The sequence below is a fragment of the Lolium rigidum genome, chromosome 1, assembly GCF_022539505.1.
Source record: "Lolium rigidum isolate FL_2022 chromosome 1, APGP_CSIRO_Lrig_0.1, whole genome shotgun sequence".
In the NCBI taxonomy this organism is placed as follows: domain Eukaryota; kingdom Viridiplantae; phylum Streptophyta; class Magnoliopsida; order Poales; family Poaceae; genus Lolium; species Lolium rigidum.
The window spans coordinates 185,118,827-185,143,844 of record NC_061508.1 but is presented as its reverse complement, the minus strand read 5'-3'; the positions used below and the strand labels follow the sequence as shown (position 1 = coordinate 185,143,844).

The 25,018-nt window shown below is 45.8% G+C and overlaps 1 protein-coding gene across 1 annotated transcript; it reads left to right on the top strand.

Annotated features, from left to right (window-relative positions):
- Window positions 1-19,447: 19,447 nt before the first annotated feature.
- Window positions 19,448-24,756, top strand: LOC124682818 (probable E3 ubiquitin-protein ligase XBOS35). The gene is made up of 11 exons (XM_047217429.1): window positions 19,448-19,796; window positions 20,910-21,115; window positions 21,245-21,304; window positions 21,948-22,019; window positions 22,131-22,306; window positions 22,384-22,544; window positions 22,723-22,781; window positions 22,853-22,899; window positions 23,359-23,499; window positions 23,915-24,006; window positions 24,085-24,756. Exons 2-11 carry the CDS (start codon window positions 20,921-20,923, stop codon window positions 24,525-24,527), a joined length of 1,446 nt encoding a protein of 481 aa, XP_047073385.1. The 5' UTR covers window positions 19,448-19,796; window positions 20,910-20,920; the 3' UTR covers window positions 24,528-24,756.
- Window positions 24,757-25,018: the final 262 nt, after the last annotated feature.

The following is a 25,018-nucleotide window of genomic DNA, read 5'->3' as shown; positions in this document are numbered from 1 at the left end:
TGTATGGGACTAACATTTACACATATATTTTACTAACTTCCGTAGTCTGCATTGCGTGAAATTAGCAGTAATGTATTAATTTAATGTGTGCATTTTGTGCACAGATTCTCCCATGCAACACAAGAACGCAATTCAATGACCTCACATGAAATAGTGTGCAATTCCGAGCTTGTGTGCAGACATACGAGGTCCAAGTGCAAAAAGGGGCAACTAGGACTCGCTTGGGAGGTGAAGGTTGGCTTCAATTCATTGCCCGGAACCATCTCATTGGAGATAGTGAGTTGGTGTGCTTTTCCTTAGGAGGAGTCATACCCAGGATAACTGTCATTTATCTCAACAGTGGTCGACCACTTGTCGCCCAGAGATGCAACCTTGCCGATGGTGAGAATGAACACCTCCAACAAATCATCCCTCCAAGCAATTGCTTCATCGGGGTGCCAGTTGTCACCCGCTTGACGACTACGAATGTTAAGAGGCACCTTATGGTAATTAAGTATATTGTTTCAAGTGACCCTAGAGCTATATATATCTTATGATAATGGTCGTGTAACATGAAGTTATCTCACTTTTGCATTGTAGAAATTATCTAAGAACATGGTTTATCATCTACATATCCATCAAGATGGCTTGGTTGGACTTCGTGTTGGAGCACGTGGTGGCGTCACCGTTGTCGAGTACAAGACGGATGTTGATGACCGCATCTCCTTCATAGGTGAAGGGTGGAAGAACTTCTTCCAAACTGAGCATCTACAGACCGGACAAGCCATACTCATTTATCACTCCAAGGACTTGTAGGACCAGCAGATGTTTTTCGTTATCGACATAATCAATGATTCATCGTCGTCGGGGCCTGTTGATACGGAGAAGTATGTGCTTGGAGGAGCATGTGCACCGACTTCATAAACTTGTTGCTAGTTTGTGGGCCATTTTTTTTAATTATATAGTTGTATTGCATATAGTGAATCAGTTTGTGGACCAAAATGTCTAATTCAAATAGGAAACTTTCCTCCAAAAAGAATAATTAACAATTAAAAATAAGCAGTAAATACAATCTTAGAGATGATTCCTAATAGTTCCCGTCTGAGGGATATACTATGTCGACCTGCCTAAGAGGGATAATTGGCGGAAAAATGTGAAAATTTGTCCTTGTTAGAGACGGTTTAGAGTTTTATCCGTCTAAGACCAATAGTCGCTGCAAAATCCGAAATTGTTTGTACAAATTTGACGGGTGGTGCCACTTCTCCTTCATCGCCGCCGCGTGTCCAACATTTCAGACACTAGTGGAAAAGAGGCCTTTCGTCCCACCCTTTAGTCCCCGTTTTGAACCAAACCGGGACCAATAGGGGGTATTGGTCCCGGTTCATCATGAAAACCCTTTAGTCCCGGTTCGTTTGGACCCTTTAGTCCCGGTTGGTAATACAAACCGGGACTAAAGGGTGGTCTATGGGGCAAAACCCGTATTACCAACCGGGACTAAAGGTCTACCCTTTAGTCCCGGTTCGTATTACGAACCGGGACTAAAGGTTTTTTTGCCTCCCCATGCACCTCCACACCCCCCCCCGTGGATCGCCTTTTTTAACACTGTAAAATAGAAAAGAAAATGATACAAAATTCAAAAAATAAATTTTTTTCGGATTCTTGTATGTTATGCAACCTACTATTAGGGAAAATTAACAAATTTGAATTTTCACTTATTTTGCAAAAATATTTTGAAAAATGGTAAAACCGCAATAACTTTTGCGTACGACGTCGAAAAAAAACGTATAATATATCAAAAAAATCCTGGGAAAAAGTTACATCCGAATTCACCGGGGTTTACCCGGTTAGCCAATTTTTAGATTCTCAAAATTCCAAATGAAAATATGAAAGCAGGAAGATTTTAGTTTTTGCCATAAATTCGGAATTTTATTTTTTAAATTTTTTTAAAATAATAATTACATCATGCATAAAGATTACTATTACTTAACCATAAAGTTAGCCAATTTTTAAGATTTTCAAATTTTCAAGTTTGGCAAAAAAATATTAAAAAATAATAAATTAAAAAAAAACAATTATAATACAGATTTAAAAAATTATAATTATAATACCATTACCACAACATGTACCTTATTAGTTTTGTTTATTAAAATAATTATTTGGAATTCGAATAATAAATAAGTGTGACATCGACCAACATGTTAATAGGATTGATATGATACTAGTATCACAACATGCGCGCGAAGCACTTGGAAGCGGGATGGGAAAGGAACTTGGAAGTTAAGCGTGCTAGTGCTTTGGAGTAGTGGGAGGATGGGTGACCGAGCGGGAAGTTGGACCACGAGTAAGTAATTTGACTAGAGATTAAGGGTAGTTAGAGATTAAGTGGAGTTAGAAACTAAACTAGTTAAATAACTGAAATACTAGAAATTCTGAAAAAATAGGAAAAAAAAGAGGAGCGAAAAATAATTGGGAACCAAATAGATAAAAACAATAACGAAATAACCTTTAGTCCCGGTTCGTGTTACAAACCGGGACTAAAGGGTTTTTTCCTCGACGCGCGCCAGCAGCCCACGTGGCGGGACCTTTAGTCCCGGTTTGTTTTACAACCGGGACTAAAGGGGGGACCTTTAGTCCCGCCTAATTGGTCCCGGTTTGGAAACCGGGACTAAAGGCCGAAATGAACCGGGCCTATAGCCCCGTTTTCCACTAGTGAGAGCCACCGCCGTTCTTATCCCCGCCGCCGTCCCATGCCGCTCCTCCACTCCCGTCGTCCGGTTCGTTTGCGAGTCCTAATCCCCGCCGTTTTGGTGATACACGCTTCTCCCTGCCGCTCCTCCACCCCCGCCGCTGGTCCAGGTATGTGAACTATCCCCAAAAACCCTAACGCACGTGGTGCCACCGATTCATCTGGTGCCTAACTCTAGCAATCATACTAGCCTGGATATCGGAGAAGACGCTGAATCGAAAAAATAAATCTCAAATCCAGACGCATAATGATAGTCAGTTTGTGTATCGCTCTATTTAGCAGAGGGGACCTCCTATGATGATGCAGTATCGCTCTCTAGCGAGGACTATGACTTTTGCAGCTATGAGAGTGATGATTCCATGTCATCACATGAAAATCCCACTATGAAGCTTCTCCTTAGGGGTATGAAGAACATGAAAATGTGAACTATTTTATATATATTATATAATATGTTGTAGTATAAGATTGCATGTCGTAATTTGCTCCAAAATTTGAATATTTTAGCAAGTTATTATAAGATGAAGATGATCACTTCTCTAATCTATGTCGTACTCTGCTTCCAAATGATACAATATTTCTGTTTGTTGCATCAGGACCTCAATACAAGGGTACCAAAGATTTTGATAAGCAGTGTCTGTTTGGAAATGGCATGCATCTGACCGAAGATCAAATGAGCTTTCTTTTTAATTGGTGTGATCCCTATATTCCACAAAAAAAAACGAGTACTACGTGTACATAATGACCTATTCATCTGTCATTAGAAGGAAGTGCAAGATGGTAAGAATATCATGATATTTTCTTAATCATGAACAAGCTTGTGATATTTAATTACCTAATAAGTAGAAGTATGCTCATTCTTCAATTATCTCTGTACCACAGAAATTTGGATCTGAGTTCACAGTTCCTGAAGAATCTCCATGTAGACCCTGTTGATGTCTATGTTTCATGCATCACCACCAGGAGGCCATGGAAAGTTAGGATGGAGATGTGAGTTGGGTCAAACAATGGAACCTTGATAGTTGGATGGGACAATGTTGTGAGGATGTTCAACATACATGAGGAAGACATTGCCCTTTTTGGCTTCCATAAAAAATATGGAGTGATGCATCTTGTGGTTCACACCCTGCTCCGAGGCAGTGACTAATAATGCATGAATGTGTTTGCTAGACTAGTAATTATGCTAGTTTGATGCACTGCAATACTATGGATTTTAGTAGAAATTTGATGTATTAATGCACTTCTAGATATATGTATATTTGTGTGTGCATGTATGGATTTCCCTAACTATATATGCATGGCTCTAATATAACCATATGGATGGCTACTTCAGCTAATATGTATATATGGCTGCTGAATCATGAATGCTATACTACTATTAAATTACATTACGTTCAAATTGAGAAAGTGTTCCAAGCGGTCTGGTATAATATGCGTCTCAATTCAACAAATATTGCAAGCGGTCTCGAGTAATAGCCATCTAATGATATCATCATGGTTCAGACGGTCTGTGATAGCAGCTGTTTGAGGGTTCAAATTATTACAACCGGTCTGAAAAAGAAACCGCCTCAGGTCCTCTGGACGTCAGAGATGGTTGTTGTTACTGGCAGTCTAAGGTGCTGTTCTTTGAGACGGAGCGAGAACCGTCTCAAGATGGTACGCTAGTAGAAACCGAGGCTTTGAGCCGGATAGCGGAACCGTTCGAGGACAAAGGGCCAAAACCGGCTCTAAGTAGCAAGTCGGTACTAGTGACTTAGCCCCTGTGTTCGATAACTTTAAGGGTGTTGCCGAGGTACCTGTGTTCCTCTCGAGACACGAAACGCCGATAGCTCGGGGCCACGCGACAGCACGTTGCAGATGTGTCGGTCCGCAACTGTAGCTTCCATCTCGGCCGTGGAGGCTGATATGTCTCCAACGTACCTATAATTTCTGATGTTCCATGCTTGTTTTATGATAATACCTACATGTTTTGCTCGCACTTTATAATGTTTTTATGCATTTTCCGGAACAAACCTATTAACAAGATGCCGAAGTGCCAGTTCCTGTTTTCTGCTGTTTTTGGTTCCAGAAAGGTTGTTCGGGCAATATTCTCGGAAGTCGACGAAACGAAGACCAAATATCTTATTTTTCCCGGAAGTCTCCAGAACACCGAAGGAGAGTCGGAGGCGGGCCAGGGGGCCACCACACCACACCTGGGCGCGGGCCCGAGCCCGGCCGCGCCGCCAGGTGGGGAGGGCGCCCTGGTGCCCCTCCCGCGCCGCCTCTTCGCCTATATAAGCCCTTTCGACCTAAAAACGCGATACCAATTGACGAAACTCCAGAAAGACTCCAGGGGCGCCGCCGCCATCACGAAACTCCGTTTCGGGGGACAGAAGTGTTGCTGTCAGAAACCCACCGGCGAGTAGCGACGGGCAACACCGTAGAGCCGGGAGGCTCCCAGGACTGCGGTGGACCCTGGTCCCTCGGGCGACGGCCCGCAATGCCTTCTGGCACACGTCCTGGTGCTTACGAGGGCGTGCCACCTTACCTATACCTGGTCAGGAAGGTGATGGATTGCTTCGACTAGTTTCCTGCATGGCAAACACGTAAACATTAAATACGAGCCCCGGTCGGCTCTTAAGTTGTTCTGTGGATCGGCTCAAAGAGCCGGTTGCCCCATGGTTCATGTTAGATTTATAAGGACATGGGGATCATGCTTTATCAATATCAAGCTAAACTAATCTCACGATAGTCTAGGGTTTTCACCGTATAATCGGAACATCCTATGCGTAGTTGAGCCTAGCAGATACGTAAGATAATGGAAAACCAGCCCTAAAGAGGCCTAAAAACCAACGTGAAGTTGATCCCCGGAACAATCCCTCTAGAGCTTAATAAACCACACCTTACGCACTACCGGATCGTTCAACCCGTTTATAAGGCCTAACCATACGGATATCAAACCAATCCTTGCAGAACAAAGAGCAACTATAACGGATTAGATCTACTAAATAAAGAACAAGCAAGATGCTGCCCTTACACCTAAAATAGGTGTAAGGGCAGCTAGATATCGAGGGGCAACGTAGCTAAACAAGTACATCGTGAAAGCATCGACGTCAACCCCAAAACACCTAAGATAAGGGTGTTGCTCGCCATCAAAAAGGCTTCAGCACGAGCAACACCAATAACGAATAAACTTATACTGCCTAGATCGCAAGATGCGATCTAGGCAGCATGTTGCTTACCCGGGAGAAACCCTCGAAACAAGGTGTGGTGATGCGCCTAGATTGATTTGTTGTGAACGTGATCGCCCTCTTTTATCAATAACCCTAGATACATATTTATAGTCCGTAGAATTTCTAACTTGGGAATAAACCCAACCGTGTACGAGCTAAACTCTATCTCTTAATTCTAACCGACACGTAACCTACTATAATTTACAGATACACGGGCAGTCTAGCCCAAACTTCTTATACAAGGCTGGTTCAGGAATATTTTCCATGCATATCCTCTAAGCCCATTTAATCACGGCCCATCTCCAGACTTGGTTAAATTCTGGTGATAACACATGCCCCCTGGTTTTCGCAATGATAATTTTAAAACCACTCCGTTTTTTCTTCGTAGGGTCACGTCGTGGTAGAGCAGAACCGTCGCAGTATCCTTCATCATGATGCCTTGCCTTCTTAACTTCTCTGCACGATTTGATAGTTCTTTGGCACCACTTCCTCGGAAACTGCTGTAACATTAACTCTCCCCCATATCCCTTTATTTAACCGCGCCGAGCAGTTCGCCTCTTCATCCTCTTGCTCCATACTAGCCGTCGGCAAAAAAACCCCTTCCTCTGTAGCCATGTCTTCCTCCTCCTCCTCCTCCTCCTCTGCCTCATCAGGTCTCTCCTACCTATCTTCTCCCTCCCGTGAGCCCACCCCGGAGTGGGACTCGCTGGCGGCATACGACCTCCGCGCCCCGGAGAAGTGGGACATCGAGTCCCACGATTCCTCCGTCTGGTCCGAGGACGACAAGTCCTTGACTAACGGAGAAGATGACTTCCAGTTCCTCGTCGACGGGGAGCTGGAGGCGGGGAGCGAGGACGACCGCTTCTCGTGGGACGGCTACACCTCCTCCGATGAGGAGGACGAAGAGGAGGACGACGATTCCTCCGACGAATACCCGCCGGCGAAGCGCTTCCGCGCCGGGTCGGACGACGACGACGAGGAGGAGGAGGAGGAGGACGAGGCTCCCGTAGAGGGCTACGGGAGCAGCGACGAGGAGCCCGCCAGCAGCAGCGCCGGCGGCAGCGATGACGACGACGAGGGCAGCAACGGCCCTTAGATTAGGGACAACTAGTATAGGACTAGTAGTAGTAGTAATCGGCTTTTGTTCTTTCTTCCTTGAGAAATCGGCTCTTCTCTGTAAAAGCCCCTTTATTAATGAAGAAAATATTTCTAAGCCGATTTTGCCTTTCTATCAATTTTGCCGATTGTCAAAGCAAGTCAACGCACCAAGAGCCGATGGCAGCGCATCGGCCTTTGCCATAAAACGCGAGTAAGGCCAACTCGTTGCCTATTCAAACGGTAACCTGCAACTTATCCGAAAGAGCAACACTCGAGATCCCCAAATCGCCGCTCGAACGGATCCAACTCACGGCCACACGAACCTCGAGATCTCAATCGCGCAGGCTCAACTCCGCAGCCGAATCCAATGGCGGAATCATCCAACGCCAACGCTATGGTCTCCGGCCTCGAAGGTAATCCTCAACCGCTCCTCGCTCGTCCGAACATAGTGCTAGAATTAACAACAAACATCCGAATTAATGCTTCATCCCGTCATTAATTTCTAGGTATCGACATTCTCATCGCCACATCCTTCTCTTCCAAATTCTCTCTGTCTTGGCCCTCGTTCTGCCGAGAGTCCTGCCCATTTGATTTCATGCGAGGCCAATAGAATTCCCTTCGTGAACCAAAATCTAGATCTGACTTCTTGGGCCGACTGCTTACGAGCCTGGCCTAATCCTCCTGAAGATTGGGTTTCATGGTACAATAGAATCTCCAAAACTCACCAAGCCACCTGGGAAACCGCAGGAATAGCCGATGCTTTAGCTTTATCACTGTCTCCCCTTGAGAAACATGAAAACCTTCTGAAAACCATCGGCTATTTTTGGTCCGACGCTTTGAATTGCTTCATGTTTGGCCACGGCCCCATGACACCAACCTTACTAGACGTGGCCATGATCACTCGGTTTAGACATTGCATCCCCAAGCCCATCTGCCTCTTAGGGCTGCCAAAGGTCCCCTTCACGCTTTCTTCCAAAACAGAGTGCACAAGCTGGGGTGCTTACCTTCGGCGCCACATGAAAAACAAAGGCCCCGTAACGGAGAAAGAACACACGGCCTTCCCGAATTTCTGGTTGGAACACTTCATATTTTGTGGTCCTTCACTTGCTCCAACCAAGAATTATCTTTCCCTGGCCTATGAACTTGCCGGAGGCACTCAGCCTTGGCATTGGCAAACTGTTTCTTGGAGAGGTCTATAGATATCTCCAGCTAATGTCTGTCAAACTGTTCTCCCAAAAGACAGTCAAAACCGGAGGTCCCTGGTGGTTTATTCAGCTATGGGCTCAGCTGTACTTCCAAAACCAAATCCCAATCCTTCCACCCTTGGCTACTTGCACCTTCCCAGATACTAATGGGAGGCAGATCCGATGCACTAGCTACGGCCAAGCTCTATATACCCTCCCAGGCAGCAAACTGACCTTTAAAGGAGCATCAGAGTGGTTCAGAACTTTCTACCAAGGCCTGGACAACCCTCTCTTCTTTCCTTATACGGAGTCCGAAAATTTTGAAAATCCGAGTCTCCTTCGGGTTAGATAGCTTTGCCGATGACGCCGAGCACTCGGCAATTGTATTCCATCATGATCCATCCTGCTTCCTTCCGGTTGGTATGAGCACCTCAAACGGGATCATCAAACACGGTTATGAGTCTTATCGGCCCGGTCGTAGCTGGCCGAGCAACTTGGTCTTGGACGAGGTATCTCCCCATTTTTTCTGCACCACCTGACAGAGAGCAGAGCTGATCTACCTGATGTCCTCACCAGTCAGAGGTGTTATTCCTTCTTTGACGCTCTAGCCACCCCAATTCCTCACAACCTCTCTTTTACCTCATCAACCGATGGTTTTGAGACTTGGTGGTCAATGTGGAAGACTCATGCCTTCAGGAGAGCTCTGGGACCATTGCTGAAACAACTTGATGCTGAATATGACATCCCTGCAAAACAGGTACCACTACTCACAAATTATTTTGAAGTGGCTTACAATGATTTCCTTTTATAACCCTGCTCTGTCTCCTTGCAGCAACAAGACGGTCCAGATCCTGTAGATGATGATGGCTCCCCTTTCAGATTCCTCCCACCAGCTCCGGTGGTCCTCTTCTGTAAAAACTCACCATCTTTGAAAAAGGTTGTGATGCAGAGCCAGCCGATGACACCAAAATCGGCTTCCAAAAGCGAGTGTCTTCTAGGTCGGCTGCCCCCAGAGCCTCGGTCAAGGCGAGAACAGCGGTGAGGAAGGTAGCTGCCGGGAAGACTCGAAGCGCCAAAGCCCTACTCCGGCTCGAGAAAGTTTGCACGTAAGTTGACCCATGCTTTGGCTGATTTCATTCATCCTTCTAGGCTTCGCAGCATACTTGTATTTCTTTTACGAGACCTCCACCGAAGAAAACTCCGGTGAGGACACACGGTCCGATCGAAGGGACTCGAGCTTGGGCAACTACGGGAAAACCACCACGCGAGCCAGCCCGGACTTGCCACCGTCGGCTTCCAAGAAAAGGTCGGCCCCTGAACCTGCTGTCTCCCAAACTCCCATCAAAGCAGGGCAGGGCAGTCTACGAACAAAGAGCCGATGCATCAAGAGAGCTCGCAAGGAACCGCAAGCCTCCTCATCAAACCAAGAGATTTCAAACGTAACCCCTCCATACTCTCCTTGGCTTATATTTCATGCTAACCCATTGCTGTTCTCATCGGCTAACCACTCCCTTTGCGGGTCGATGATACCTCCGGTGGGGAAGTCGAGGAGGTGCCAAAGCCATCCGCCACCCCGGACCTAGCAACTTCTAAAAGTGTAGGCGACAAGGTGGCCAACTTGGTCAAGCCCACAGCAGGAACGCAAGAGCCGATCACCTCTCCATCGGCTGTTCCCCTGGTCTTAGGAGAGGTACAATCTTTTCCCTTAGCTCTACCCTTCTCCATTGCTGTCTCCTGACGTTTTTCTTGTTGCTTGTCAGGGTTATGACCTCTCAAGTTTGCTAACCTTTGACCCTGAATCTATCGAACCGGCTACTGCTAAAGCAAGCGAGGAGCCGGGACCCAGCGCTATACATGGTCAACTCCAGCATCTCAAGGCCCTGCTTTCCTCTTCTATTGAGACATTGGTTGAAGACTCCGAGGCGGTGAAGAGCGTTCGGAAGACATCCGGCCTCATCTCCCGGTGACGCTGCGGGTGAAACTTTGGCCGGTTGTAACTGCGTGCGCCTACGGGTCCAGAGTGACATTGGCTCGTCGGAGAATCGACTTGCGCCACGCCCGGCTTAGTTGAAAGCCGATGTTGCGGACAAATGCCAACGGCTTAATGAGAAAAAGGCAGCTTTGGACGCCAAAGCGACACCTCCGACGCATCTGCTGAGCCGCGCGACCTTGCGCAAAGAGTTGGAGGCCCTTGAAGAGAAGGTTCGGGCACCAAAACAGCTCATTGAAGCTAAGGAAGCTCTTATCGCCCACTCCCTCGAGGAAGCGAGAAGGCCTCAAAGCTGAGCCGAAGACCGATCGGCCGAAATCCGCGCCTTGAACAAGCAGTCGGTGACGAGGCAAAGACGAAGATGATGAGGCCGAGATCGCCGAGGTGGATCGTGTTCGTGCTGATGCCCTCCATGCCCTTGAGATGTTCCTTCAGTAGAGTCTCCCTGTGTAATCTGAGAAACTTCATTATTGAGTTTGCACTCTAGAGTCGATGGCTGTGCATCGGCTTTTTGTTTCTTAGTTCTAAAGTCGATGTCTGTGCATCGGCTGTACTCTATAAATTTTTTTTTACTGGCCGATTTCGTGCATCGGCCTACATATTTTATTGTCCATTATTCCATATTAGGTGCCCCCCCGAGCTGAATCTTTCAAGTGATTGAAGATATCGGCTCTTGCTGATGAATGTTGGTCGTAGCTTATCCCAGGACCAATGTCAATCTCTTCTAGCTCATCAGCCGACGTAAACCCATATCCTAGCTTTCCGTCGCCTGTTAGATCGACGTTGAACACAGGAAGAAAGTATGGCGAGGATAACTTTGGCCGATTGCTGGAATCGGCCTCCATGTTGATTGAATTGCTCAATGAAGGCTTACAACTTGTATGTGCTCCCTTACAGGAGGGAGTCTTCCTACCACGACTACGTGACATGTTTGAAGTGAGATCCTTGCTTTTTATTTTTTGGGGTCGATCGCAGGGATCGGCCTTGCCACGTATGTCGATGGATGTTGCTCTTGCTACTCTATCGGGCCGGTGGATAAGACCAGCCTCACCCCGTTTTTTGTCACCTTGATGCGATCACGGCCGTCCAAACCGATTCCGGAGAGCGGCTCTTGGTCTTCAGAGTCCCAAATGTTCATGCCGGCTATTGAGACGTCAATCGAGTCATCCGCATGTACGACTTCTACGTCGTCTCCATCCCATCGTATCGGGCATTGGTGCATTGTAGATGGAATGCGGCGGTTGGCGTGAATCCAATCCCTTCCTAGCAGGACAGCGTAGGTGCTCTTGCTGTCGACGATGAAGAATGTCGTTGGGATCGTCTTTCGGCCTATGGTTAGATCCACGTTCAGGACACCTTGCATCCCAGATGCTTGGCCGTTGAAGTCGTTTAGTGTGACGTTGGTCTTGGTCAGATCGGCACTAGATCGTCCCAAACGCCGTAGCATGGAATATGGCATTATGTTGACCGCCGCTCCCGTGTCAACCAACATCCTGCCGACGGGCTGCCCATTGATATAACCTTTTAGGTACATGGCCTTCATGTGTTTGTAGCCCTTCTCTCGTGGCTTTTCAAAGATGACTGGCTGTGGACCGCGAGTCAAGCTGTGCTATCGGCACTTCTTCGGTTCTGGGGCACGAAACTCCGATGGAAGGATGAACACCATGTTTGTGCCAGCCGATGTACTCACATCGGCTTTTTCTTGCTTGGGACGCCAAACTTTCTTTGGTGGACGACACTCTTCGTCCAAAGTCTGCTGAATTTTCACGGCCAGATCGGGCCGCGCTTTCCTCAACGTGTGCAAGTATCGCGCTTCGGCTTGCTCCAAGCTACGTAGCCGCCCGAACCCTACGCTTTTGGGAGTGGCTGAGTCCATCGGGGCACCACCTTGGCCGGTGGTACCTATCCTCTTCTTCATCTTCTAACTCCTCAAAGTCTTCATCTTGAGAGGACTCAGCTCGTTTGTTCTGTGGCGGGAGAGGCCCTAGACGCTTCAAAACTGAAACTTCCCCTGCATCCTTCTTCTGGCGTCTACACTCTGGGCAGTTGTCGATTGTAGGCAATCGGCTCATCCCTGAATCCCAGCAGTGTTTAAAGAAGGGACAATACCAGTGTCTATCCATGTCTTCCTGCTCCCTTGACCTCTCCTTAGCGCGGTGCTCACGTCCTTCGTCGTCTCTATCATGCCGACGGTACCTTCTATTGTCTTCATCGGACCGATTGTATCTCTCGTTATTTCTATCGTACTGCCGACGTCGGTCATATTGGTATTCATATTTGTTGAGGAGGTGCGTGGAGAGTGGTTTTTGGTATCGCACGCTTCTCACTTGTTCCTCGGTGAGGTACCGATTGTCATCATATCGGGGCCGGTCGCGTGGATCGGCCTCCTCCTTTTCCTTGTTGCGGGAGTGACTGCTTTCCTCTTTATCCTTGCCATGGTGGCGCACAGGCCCTGCCATGTTAACATCGAACGAGAAATCCAGTCGACGCCTCGCGGAATGGTTGGGTTCCACCATGTTGACGCCAGGGAATGGATGTGTGTCCACTTTCATGGCAAACTGCCCAAAGAGCAATCGGCCTTGTTCTATCGCCATTTGGATCTGCTGACGAAACACCTTGCAGTCATTGGTGGTGTGGGTGAACGAGTGATGCCATTTGCGGTACGGCCTCCGTTCATCTCTTGTCTTGTAGGGATTTTATGGCCTTCGGGTAACTTCGGCTATTTTTCCTTAAGCAATAAATCGAAAATCTGCTCGGCTTTGCTCAAATCGAAGTCAAACCCTCTTGCGAGGCCCTTGTGGTTTTACCCATTTGCGGGACAGGGATTTGCCCCAGAGCCCATTCGGCTACGGCCACCTCCGGGTCTAGTGCGGGATCTTCGACTTCTTCCATCTCGACCGGGCCTACCGGACGCTTGAACTTGTCTTGGTACAATTCGGGGTGCAGCTGCTCATACAATGTGAGTTTACGCACCATGTGCGACAATGAGCTAGTACTCGGCTTGGGAAGTCGGATCCTTAATCGGCGTTGCGAGGCCCAATGCTGCCGGCTCGATTGCTTCTTTCTCGGATAAACGAACCGAATAACATCGGTTCTCGACGATCTGAAACGTTGGATGTATTCAGACATTGTTTCTCCCCGCTTCTGCCGCACCTGCGCTAGATCGGCAATGCCGGCCTCGGTAGCTTCTGAGTGATATTGCACGTGAAACTGCTCCTCCCTTTGCTTCCACGTCCGGACTAAGTTTGGCGGCAACGACGTGTACAACCCAAAGGCTGATCCTGTCAGAGATTGTGCGAAAAACCTCACACGTAACGGGACTGACGCTGAAATCATGCCCAGCTGTGCCAAATATCGGCTTACGTGCTCTATTGAGCTTGACCCTTCTGCTCCATTGAATTTTGAGAATTCAGGGAGCCGATATTGGGTGGCAGTGGGATCAGATCGTACTCGTCGGGGTACGGCTTGGAATAGCCGATTGTTTTCCTCTTCGGCAAGATGCCGAACTGGTCTCTCAAGATGGTGCTGATCTGTTCCATGGTATTAGCTGTAGGGACCGAGCCCTCATGACTCGTTCCAGTAGCATATTTAGCTAGCCATGCTTGTTTGTCAGCGTCTGCTCCAGAAATCCCTGTTGGTGCGATCTGGCTTGTGCGCGCCAAGGCATTGCAGTCCGGCACGTATGTGCACACGTATCCATGTGGGATCTCCTTAGGCGGCTCATATAGGAATTGGCAATCGCTAGGATCGCCTCCAACCTTGTAGACAACGTACGCCGGTGAACCCGGCGGCTGCGCGCTGGCAAGCGCAAATGGCAGCGGCGGTCTAATCCGGAGCGGTATGTCTCCCTGGTGAGTCCCCGAGGTAGGTCCCGACGAGAGTACTGATGCTTCATGATCTCTTGCACCACTCGGACCGCAACGCGCTCGAAGCGTTCACCAAGCTCTCGGGAATGGCGGTGCGAGAGAATGAGCCACCATGTAATTAATCTCCCGGCGTAGAGCTGCGGTGCGCTCCTCCGAAGATGTAGAGAGGTCTACTTCATCGAGAGCACCTTCGGAGGAGAACCCTTTCCATCGATGCCATGTGAACGGGTCTTCATGAAAGAGCCGATGAGATCGGCTTCCAAGATGGCTTTCATCTCATCGTACTTCTTCTTGTGTTCCTCCGGCAGATCTGCGTACGTGATCTGGTTTGCCCACCACCTCATCCGCGGCTTTTGACATGGTTGCTTGCCGGATGTCGACGTAGTGGCTGTAGAATGTCCCACCGGGCGTGCCGAAATGTGTTGCTTGTCAGAAACCCACCGGCGAGTAGCGACGGGCAACACCGTAGAGCCGGGAGGCTCCCGGACTGCGGTGGACCCTGGTCCCTCGGGCGACGGCCCGCAATGCCTTCGGCACACGTCCCGGTGCTTACGAGGGCGTGCCACCTGACCTATACCCGGTCGGGAAGGTGATGGATTGCTTCGACTAGTTTCCTTGATGGCAAACACGTAAACATTAAATACGAGCCCCGATCGGCTCTTAAGTTGTTACGTGGATCGGCTCAAAGAGCCGATTGCCCCATGGTTCATGTTAGATTTATAAGGACATGGGGATCATGCTTTATCAATATCAAGCTAAACTAATCTACGATAGTCTAGGGTTTTCACCGTATAATCGGAACATCCTATGCGTAGTTGAGCCTAGCAGATACGTAAGATGATGGAAAACCAGCCCTAAAGAGGCCTAAAAACCAACGTGAAGTTGATCCCCGGAACAATCCCTCTAGATCTTAATAAACCACACCTTACGCACTACCGGATCGTTCAACCCGTTTATAAGGCCTAACCATACGGATATCAAACCAATCCTTGCAGAACAAGGAGCAACTATAACGGATTAGATCTACTAAATAAAGAACAAGGAAGATGCTGCCCTTACACCTAAAATAGGTGTAAGGGCAGCTAGGTATCGAGGGGGCAGCGTAGCTAAACAAGTACATCGTGAAAGCATAGACGTCAACCCCAAAACACCTAAGATAAGGGTGTTGCTCGCCATCAAAAAGGCTTCAGCACGAGCAACACCAATAACGAATAAGCGATCTTGCCTAGATCGCAAGATGCGATCTAGGCAGCATGTTGCTTACCCGGGAGAAACCCTCGAAACAAGGGGTGGCGATGCGCCTAGATTGATTTGTTGTGAACGTGATCGTCCTCTTTTCTCAATAAACCTAGATACATATTTATAGTCCGTAGACTTTCTAACTAGGGAATAAACCCAACCGTGTACGAGCTAAACTCTATCTCTTAATTCTAACCGACACGTAACCTACTATAATTTACAGATACACGGGCAGTCTAGCCCAAACTTCTTATACAAGGCCGGTTCAGGAATATTTTCCATGCATATCCTCTAAGCCCATTTAATCACGGCCCATCTCCAGACTTGGTTAAATTCTGGTGATAACAAGAAGTCTCTGTTCCGGCACCCTGCCGGGACGGGGAAGTGCCCCCGGAAGCCATCTCCATCAACGCCATCGCCTCCATCATGCTCCGTGAGTAGTTCCCCCATGGACTACGGGTTCTAGCTGTAGCTAGTTGGTACTCTCTCCCCCATGTACTTCAATACAATGATCTCATGAGCTGCCTTACATGATTGAGATTCATCGATGTAATCGGTGTTGTGTTTGTTGGGATCCGATGGATTGTTACATTATGATTAGTCTATCTATAAAGTTTGTGAAGTTATTGTTGCTGCAATCTTGTTGTGTTTAATGCTTGTCACTAGGGCCCGAGTGGCATGATCTTAGATTTAAGCTCTATAGTTATTGCTTAGATTGTATCTACAAGTTGTTTGCACATGTCTATGTCCGGAACCCGAGGCCCCGGAGTGACGGCAAGCTGGGATAAGCTGGAGGGAAGGCTTAGGTATGAGGATCACATGTTTTCACGGAGTGTTAATGCTTTGCTCCGGTGCTCTATTAAAAGGAGTACCTTAATTTCCGGTAGATTCCCTAGAGGCTCGGCTGCCACCTGGTTGGTAGGACAAAAGATGTTGTACAAGTTTCTCATTGCGAGCACGTATGACTATATATGGAAAACATGCCTACATGATTAATAATCTTGATGTTCTGTCTTAATGCTATTTCAATCCTATCAATTGCCCAACTGTAATTTGTTCACCCAACACTTGTTATTGGAGAGTTACCACTAGTGTAGATATCTGGGAACGCCGGTCCATCTATCATCATCATATACTCGTTCTACATGTCATTGGAAGTAGTATCAACTATTTTCTGGTGCCATTGCCTCGTGTTACTATTACTCACTGCTACGTATTCTTGTTACTACTTGCTCTCATATTACTGCTTGCTTTCACATCACCCACTGTTACTAGTGCTTTTCCAGGTGCGGCTGAATTGACAACTCGGTTGTTAAGGCTTATAAGTATTCTTTACCTCCCCTTGTGTCGAATCAATAAATTTGGGTTTTACTTCCCTCGAAGACTGTTGCGATCCCCTATACTTGTGGGTTATCAAGACTATTTTCTGGCGCCGTTGCCAGGGAGGCATAGCTCTACTCATAAGTTCACCTGGGGAGTACACTCTACCTCTCTCTCTGTTTTTGTTTTATTTTATTTTGCTTTGCTTAGTTTATTTTTGTCTAGTTTCTTTTTGTCTTATTTTATTTTCCCTATATACCCCAAAATCCATAAAAAATTGAAAAACCTAAAAATTAAAAACTGCTATTATGGGAGATCCTACAACCTATTTGGAGCTTATAGTATTATATAATAATTATAGAGAATCAAGAACGGGTAAAGTTATGAGTGCTGTGATAGAAAAATTGAATGCAATTGCTAAAATCTTGCTTAAACGCCATGATATAAACTGGTGCTCTAAACAGGATACTAAACATCTTAAATTTCAATGTGGCTTTAGTGAGGAAGTTTTAATTAAGAACTATAATTGGAATAGCTATATTCATTTTGGGTTCGAAGAAGTAGAAAAATTTGTTTTGTTTATGGGAGCCTCCGAGATAGAATCCTTCATGTCTAAAAATTATGAAACTTGTGTTGTTTGTAAGGACCTTAAAGATTATGTCTCTTCTATCCTTAATTTTTGCATAGAAAGTTACAGTGATAATCCTTATATCATTGATTATAAAGAGAGACTCATTAATGCACAAGAATGCACTCACAATTTGCAGGAACCGAGTGGAAGAAGAAATTGATGAACCTGAAAGCTCATTGGATGAAAAAGAAGAGGAGAGTGATGAACAAAAGGAGGAAGAATGGATTAGCTACCCATGCCAACCTTCTAATGAGAGTAACTCTTTATCTCTTACACTATTTGATTGTCCTCCATGCTTACCCTGTTACTAGTGCTTTTCCAGGTGCAGCTGAATTGACAACTCAGTTGTTAAGGCTTATAAGTATTCTTTACCTCCCCTTGTGTCGAATCAATAAATTTGAGTTTTACTTCCCTCGAAGACTGTTGCGATCCCCTATACTTGTGGGTTATCATAGGCTAAACATCAGCTGATTGTGTGCCCTTGGATGGTGGAACCATCGCGATGGTCAGGTTGGCTCAAGGAGCAGCTCCAACGCTTCAAAACGCGCACCGAGAGAACAATTCCCCACTTCTGGTTCTCACTGCATCCGCAACCGCCAATCCTCCCCAATCTTGCGCCCTAGCCACCGCCACAACTTCAATCTTCCGCTCCTGCCGCTCGATTCCAGTCCCGGGAGGAGAATGCCACCCAAGAGGAACACGAAGAAGGGGCGGACCCTCTACTGTACCCCGCGCCAGAGGCTGGTCAGGAAATGAGGAGGGGCTCTCCAAGGTCTGCCTTATGGCGTGCTACTCAACTAACGAGTGGGGCATCACAGGCTTGTGGCACAGCGGCCCGGGCCACAACGTTCTCCCCGCCACAGCGTACCCCGTCTTCGTCCAAGAGATCGTGGCAGGTGATCATAAAGACCCGGTTCTTCTGATTCCTCTATGATCGGATTGCACAACCAAATACCAATGGGGTGCATTAGCACAACCAAAATGTCCTATGTGCAGCCCACCAAACAAAGATGGGTTAGGATCTCACCCGGTGCAGGAAAAACCTTCACATGCCACCAAACGAAGTCGACAATGTGGCCCGAAGGTCGTTTTCAACTGACTATCCGAGATGGAGGCGCTGGCTATCCGAGAAGGCGCAAGACTGACGCAGGAGAGAGGGTATTTGCATGTGGTGATTGAGAGTGATTTCCTGGTGGGTGTTAAACTGTGCAATGCTGACGATCAAAACAGGTCAAATTGAGATCTATTGTCCAAGAGATTGGAGAAATTAGGAGAGCTTTTGCTAACTTTAGCATTCTTGTTGTTGGACGGGAAGCAAACAATGCTGCTAAGCAAGCTAGCAGTGATAGAAGGAGATGCTTGTGGATTAATTATAATCCTGGCTTTCTCACTGACACTCTCGCGAGTGATTGTAATCCTGTTGCGTAATCAACGAAGCCCTCAATTCGCAAAAAAAAAAGCCTAACTATGACCCGCAGAGCTTGCACCGAGGAGCGCAAAAAATGGTCCAAGCTACCAAACATGCCGGTAGTGATCCTCAAACGGCCTTTGTTTGGTTTTCTCATGTTCTACGACAAGACACACGCTCCCCTCTTTATAATTGCTGCCTTTTTTCGTCTTAGATCTGGATTTGGAGCAACATTAGTTTTCTCATTAGTGAATAGACATTGCATGTTCTAGCTGCTCGGAAAAAAGAGGAAGACTTTGGTAATCAAAGGAATGCCATATATATATGATGATATTATATTATATCACATAAGAATGACACAACACGTTTTCATACATCAGCTACACATACATAAAGGTAGTAAGTAAAAGTCATCATGATTATCGATCTAGAGTTGGTCAAGGCGAGAATCAATTTTAAGTAAACAATGTACCTCTGATAACAAATATCGAAATAACCTATACTTCTCGCACATAATTAGTTCACCATTTCAAAAATTGGGGATTAATCTTAAACAGATTTTTTTTTAGAGAAATATCTTAAACAGAATGCAATGCATTATTTCAATTACCTCCTCCTGTGTCTCTAGGTGCCCACGTCACTTGTACTGCAAATACCAGAAAACGAAGGGGGGAAGAAGTTGTCAGTGCAGGCTTTCCGACACCGCGAAGGAAACATTTGTGACAGACCAATTCCACGCCTCCGGCGCCGGCAGCTAGCCAGTAAACAAATATCGATTCCGTTCCATGTGTAGATGTGTGCACATCGTCCTCCTTCCTCCTGCTCTCCACTGCATGCCCCCCCTCTCCCCATCCTTGTCTTGTCTCCCACCTCCCTTGTTCTTCTCACCCAGCCCCATCTCTGCACGCGAGTGCCGTCCCTGACAGACAGGGACAGCTAGAACGCGCCAAGCCATTTGCAGTTTCTGATCCAGTGGTGCCGTCGGCGGTGGCTTCCATCTGCTTCCTTCCGCCTTTCCCTGAGCTGCGTTTCTTGATGAGTTGATGGTGGCGGCAAGGGGGCGGCGGAGGAGCTTCTTCATCCCGGCTGCCGGCCGCCTGAAGATCCCATTTCGGGAGGGAGGCAGGTGAGGAGCAATGGGCTGTTCTAATCCTGATTACTTGCGCAAATCCATTTCTTGTAGCCCAAAGATCTGGTTTGCCGGAGATACGCTTGCAATGTTTTCCATGTATCGTGGGAAAGAATGCGGGCAAGCTCGTGATCCGGGTTCATTGTTTCTTGATTAGTCGCTGAATTGTTCCATGTATGTTATTATATGTTATCTTACGAAATGTCAAAATGTGATACAAGTTTTAGTCGATGCCGTGTACTCCAGTTCTTATTCCCCCCTCTGTTCTTTCTCTTTTTCGTCACCGATAAAAGTCAATTCGTGAGCTCAATGCCGATGCTGGTAGTTGTGCCATTCCTCCTTGGAACCATGGGGCCGTTGTCCTGAGAAGGACAGGAGACAATGACCCGTCTCTGTTGCTGTTTCAACAATTATTACTGCGTCTCCCAACAACTCCAATAGTAAGAAACTAATAATATTAGTGTATAGTAAAACAAGAGGGCGTCACCTACCATTTTACTGGGGACATTCTGTTGTGTAAAGATGGTGCCCTTTAGTTTTATTCTAGTTCTGTTGAGTCAATTTGTGGTTCTCTGATCCATATTGAGTGTCCGGTTGGTCAGAGTACCTTATTGGATCAGCAGATGCTACTTTCTTGCAGAGGGATGCTACCTCTGTTTAGATTTCTTGCTTATTCTGTCAATTTGAGGTAGTATTTCTTTCAGAAAGGGTGCCAACTTTGTTACCATTTATGCCCATTGGATTCTCACATATGACATACTCATCCAATTACTAACTTCCAGAGCCCTTGATGTGAATCTGTTGCTAGATTATGGTACGACCGCCTCGTGATCTGCGATGCCATTTCAACTTTGCCTACGTAGGATTTTGGTGCTTTGCGAAGTGGACAGCTGGCTTAATTCCCCCTTTTCCTGAAGCAGTTTCTTGTGGAGTGTCCTCTCCCACATGAATTTGGGACATTTTACTCTACTTATAGCACTAGCTCTCCATTCTTGGTGCCTCAATGCCCTTGGCTTAAAGAATTCTGTGACCCCATAGCATGCTCAAGTATTGAACTCCAATATATGGCGAGTCCTTCATAAGCGGCGCTAACAATTTGTGGTTTCATAGGTAGAAGCACCATGGGTCTCTTAGGTATGATGGGTGACTCATTTGGTTGCTCAGCTACCGGCGAGCGGCTCGTTTCTGCGGCAAGGGATGGAGATATCCAGGAGGCTAGGGCCCTATTGGAGCTTAACCCCCGGCTTGCACGATACTCGACATTCGGGATCCGAAATTCGCCTCTCCATTACTCGGCGGCGAAGGGCCACCATGAGGTGATTCAACGATTTTCTCCACACAGTTCTTATCAATGTGTAGTTATTCATTTGCCACTTTTTTTAATTTCTTAAATCAGCGTTTGTTTGTTCGATATTTATTGACAAGAAATTTCATTGTTCCATTAGATTGTTTCCCTTCTAATTGAATCTGGTGTTGATATCAACCTTAGGAATTGCAGAGGACAGGTGAGTTCTCTTTCTTCTTCCACCATGTTCATCACTGATATCCATTTCTTGACGATCCATAATATCTCTTACTCCCCCTGTCCCGTAATGTATATTGCTTGTAATAACATCTTATATCACAGGGCGGAGGGTTGTAATAACATCTTATATTACGGGACGGAGGGAGTATTAATTTTTGAATATTTGATTGTATCGATAAAGGATACTTTCTTCTCACTGTATAGAAATGAATTCAACCAAGATTATCCCAGAAATTGTTTATTTTAATATATTATTGAGAACTGTATGCTTGCAGTCCTGCAAATATATGAATTTCTCATATTTCTGAGGTTTCTCATGTCTTAAAATAATGTTATTAATAGTTTTATGTAGATGGACACGTTACAACTTTCTCTTAGTTGAGATCCTGATTTTTATTGTCAAAACTTGAGTATATAAAGATCAGAAATCATTCATTATACAAATGGCCCGTATCCATATAAATGACCTTAACAGAAATATATCCTATTCGATATTCTTCAAGGGGTTATTTGATTTCACCTTGCTCTGTTCGTTCATTATGTTCGCTCCATCTCTGATTTGTTCTCAGAGACAATTTTTCTTTGTTCCGGTGTCAACTCTAAACACAGCATTTGTTTTGCAGACTGCTCTGATGCAAGCTTGTCTATATGGTCACTGGAAAGTTGTACAGATCCTAGTTCTTTTTAAAGCTAATGTAAGTGAACATCAACTTTTTCTTGTGTTTTTGTTATCACAAAATTTGTTGTTTGTGTCAAACAAGGTTATAATTTCTACTGATGCAAGTGATATGTATGTTTAATCATAGATTCACAAAAAAGATTGTTTTAGTGGCGCAACAGCAATTCATTTTGCCGCCCTGAAAGGTCATACTCGGTGCATCCGGCTTCTTGTGGCTGATTACGTGCCTAGTGTGCCAGATTTTTGGAATAGTATGCACGTCACACCCACAGATGAAACAAATAAGGAAGCTTTTGACGGAGGGTATGTCAGTTTCTGACGTTCATATATGTTGGCATCTTTTGATAACTAATACGAATATCCATTTTCCTTTGGCTCAGAAATCTTCGGAGACTAGTTAATGCAAAGTCAGATGGAGGTGTCAGCGCTCTTCACTTGGCAGCTCTTCACGGGCATGCTGAGAGCTTGCAACTGCTATTAGACCTTGGAGCCTCTATCTCTGAGATCACAGTCAACGATGGTTCAACTATTGATCTCATAGGTAAAAAAATAACAGGCTACAAAACTGAACAAAAAATATTCAATGTTTAACTCAATTCAAGTAGTCATGGTTTACGAAACTTTGCCACTACATCTGACATCAAAATGCGCTGAACATGAAAATATCCTGAACTTCTTTACATGGTCATAGATAGATTAACACTTACCTAAATTTGCAGGTTCAGGAAGCACACCCCTTCACTATGCAGCGTGTGGTGGAAGTGTTGTATGCTGCCAAGTATGCATTAACTTCTCTTCCATGAATTTGATTTTTTTATCCAATCCCCTTCACTGATTGTCGTAAAACAGCTTCTCATTGCAGCAGGAGCGGACATGGGAGTTGAAAATGCTAACGGGTATGCCTAGGAAATTCAATGTTTCTATTATAAAGTATTTGTTTGTACAGTTCACAAATTGAACAACTGCAGTAGATTGTTACTTTACCATTGCCACGTAAGTTCTTGCGCAGTCTTTGTTTATCTGAGATAGTGCTTTCTGAGAATCTGATCTATCTACTGATGTCACTTCCATAAATTTCATGCTGATGGGCTCTTTGATGTGAATACCTGAGCTAATTATGTCAAATGCCAACTAACTGTGACTTGTATCTTCCTAAATACATCATTTTTGCTTCGAGCTGAACTGACATGTAAAGCCAGTTGTTTGCATTTTGTGCTTATGTCCATTGCGATGTCATATGATGGCCTGGGCTTATAGTTAGCATTAGCCCTTCCCATTAAAGCCTATGTTAGGAAAACAATTTTCATGTACCTTGTTCAGATGGTTTACTGTATTCTAATGATATTTCTTTGAAGGTTGACTCCTTTGATGGTGGCTCGTTCATGGCACAAAACCAGTGCTGAAGGCATCCTTAGCAAACATCCGGAAGGGAGAGTACGCATTCTTCCGTCACCTTATCTGTCCCTTCCACTGATGAGCATTGTCAAAATTGCTCGGTGAGTTCAAATAGAATACACTGTATCTACATATTGTTATCTTATTATTATGTCTTAAATTACTGGTTCAAAGTAAACCAATGAAATTTCTCCAAAGTACCAAGCATCTGTACTCGTGTACTAACGTTGTGCACAAAGCCACGCTCATTTACATATTCAACAAGAGTGGTAAGGTCACTAAGTTTCAAAACAGAGATGCATGTGTTAGCAAACAGAAGAAAGTTATACCTACTTCATTGTAGGAGAAATTGTGCCTCAGTATGTGCAGAATGTTGAGAATGAGAATTTGGAATTTTATCTCATCGGGCATCCAATAGTTTTCTGAGGCTCATTTTCAGTTCACAAAGAACGGATAAACTGTTCTCTGTTTGTTATGCACCGGTTGAAAACTCACTCCTGTGTTAATTGTACACAGGGAATGTGGATGGAGAAAAACCTCTGTCTCATCAACTTGCCATGATCCATGTGTCATATGCTTGGAGATGGAATGTACGGTAGCTGCAGAAGGTACTAACGTAGTAGACCTTATTATGCTGAATCGTTCTACCTTGTCAAATCCATTCATAAGATTTTGTGTTTCAACAGGTTGTGGCCACGAGTTCTGCACCAAATGTGCTCTCTATTTGTGCTCCACCACTAGCAGCTCGACATCAATCCGCGGCGTGCCTGGCTCCATATCTTGCCCTTTGTGCAGGCACACAATAGTCTCGTTCGTAAAGCTCACGAGCACCACCCCAATAAAGGAGCTTCCATGGACAAGCTCATCATTAGCTCTATGTGCGGCAGGAACAGGCACCGCCTCCAAGTGCACTAGCTCTTTGCACCGCCATTCTGACATGCGCCGCATACGCTCCTCCTCAGTGCACCTGGGATGCTCCTCTTTTAGATCCGGTAAATTGTCATCCATCAAGATGAATTGTGCAGGGCTTGACGAGACGATGCCCTGCCTCGTCAGCTGTCTTCGGCCGGATGCGCGACGATCGTCTTCGTATAGGGAAAGAATCAGTAGATATTCAGAGTTTTCATAGCATTTCAATTTGTTGGTGTTGTGCCTTCCGTCCAGTTTCTGAGTTTTGTGGGCTTTGGCAGTGTCCAGTGTCTGTCTATGTTTAGCTGTTTCGTTGTACATGTGGCATGATCTGCTGCTTGTCTTATAACATGGCATGTGATCATGATGCTTAACAGATTAAGATCTGTTTGTGTATATGGCGTCTTTTCAACTTCAACTATGTAAGTTATACATGCGAGTTAGCAAAATCAGGCTATGTCTTTGATCTCCATCATGGAACAAGTGGAAGAAAATCTCACAATTGTACCATATATTCTTTTCGAATATCTGACTGAATAATAAAGAGAAGAGCCACACACATACATGTGTGTATCTTCAGTGGCCTTTCACGTTATCAACATGAATCTCTGACGGAACGCATAGTGAGGAGGAAGGGCCAACTACTCCGGTGCCGACCTCCATTGCCTCTTCGTGATGTCGTCAACCTGGGATGATTGCCTGCACTGTATA

Bases quoted from the DNA above. Each gene is read 5' to 3' on its own strand.
- LOC124682818 (XM_047217429.1), top strand. From the start codon at position 20,921: ATGGGTCTCTTAGGTATGATGGGTGACTCATTTGGTTGCTCAGCTACC. The intron at 22,545-22,722 runs GTAAAAAAATAA...CTAAATTTGCAG, and splicing joins TTCAACTATTGATCTCATAG to GTTCAGGAAGCACACCCCTT. The intron at 23,500-23,914 runs GTGAGTTCAAAT...AATTGTACACAG, and splicing joins AGCATTGTCAAAATTGCTCG to GGAATGTGGATGGAGAAAAA.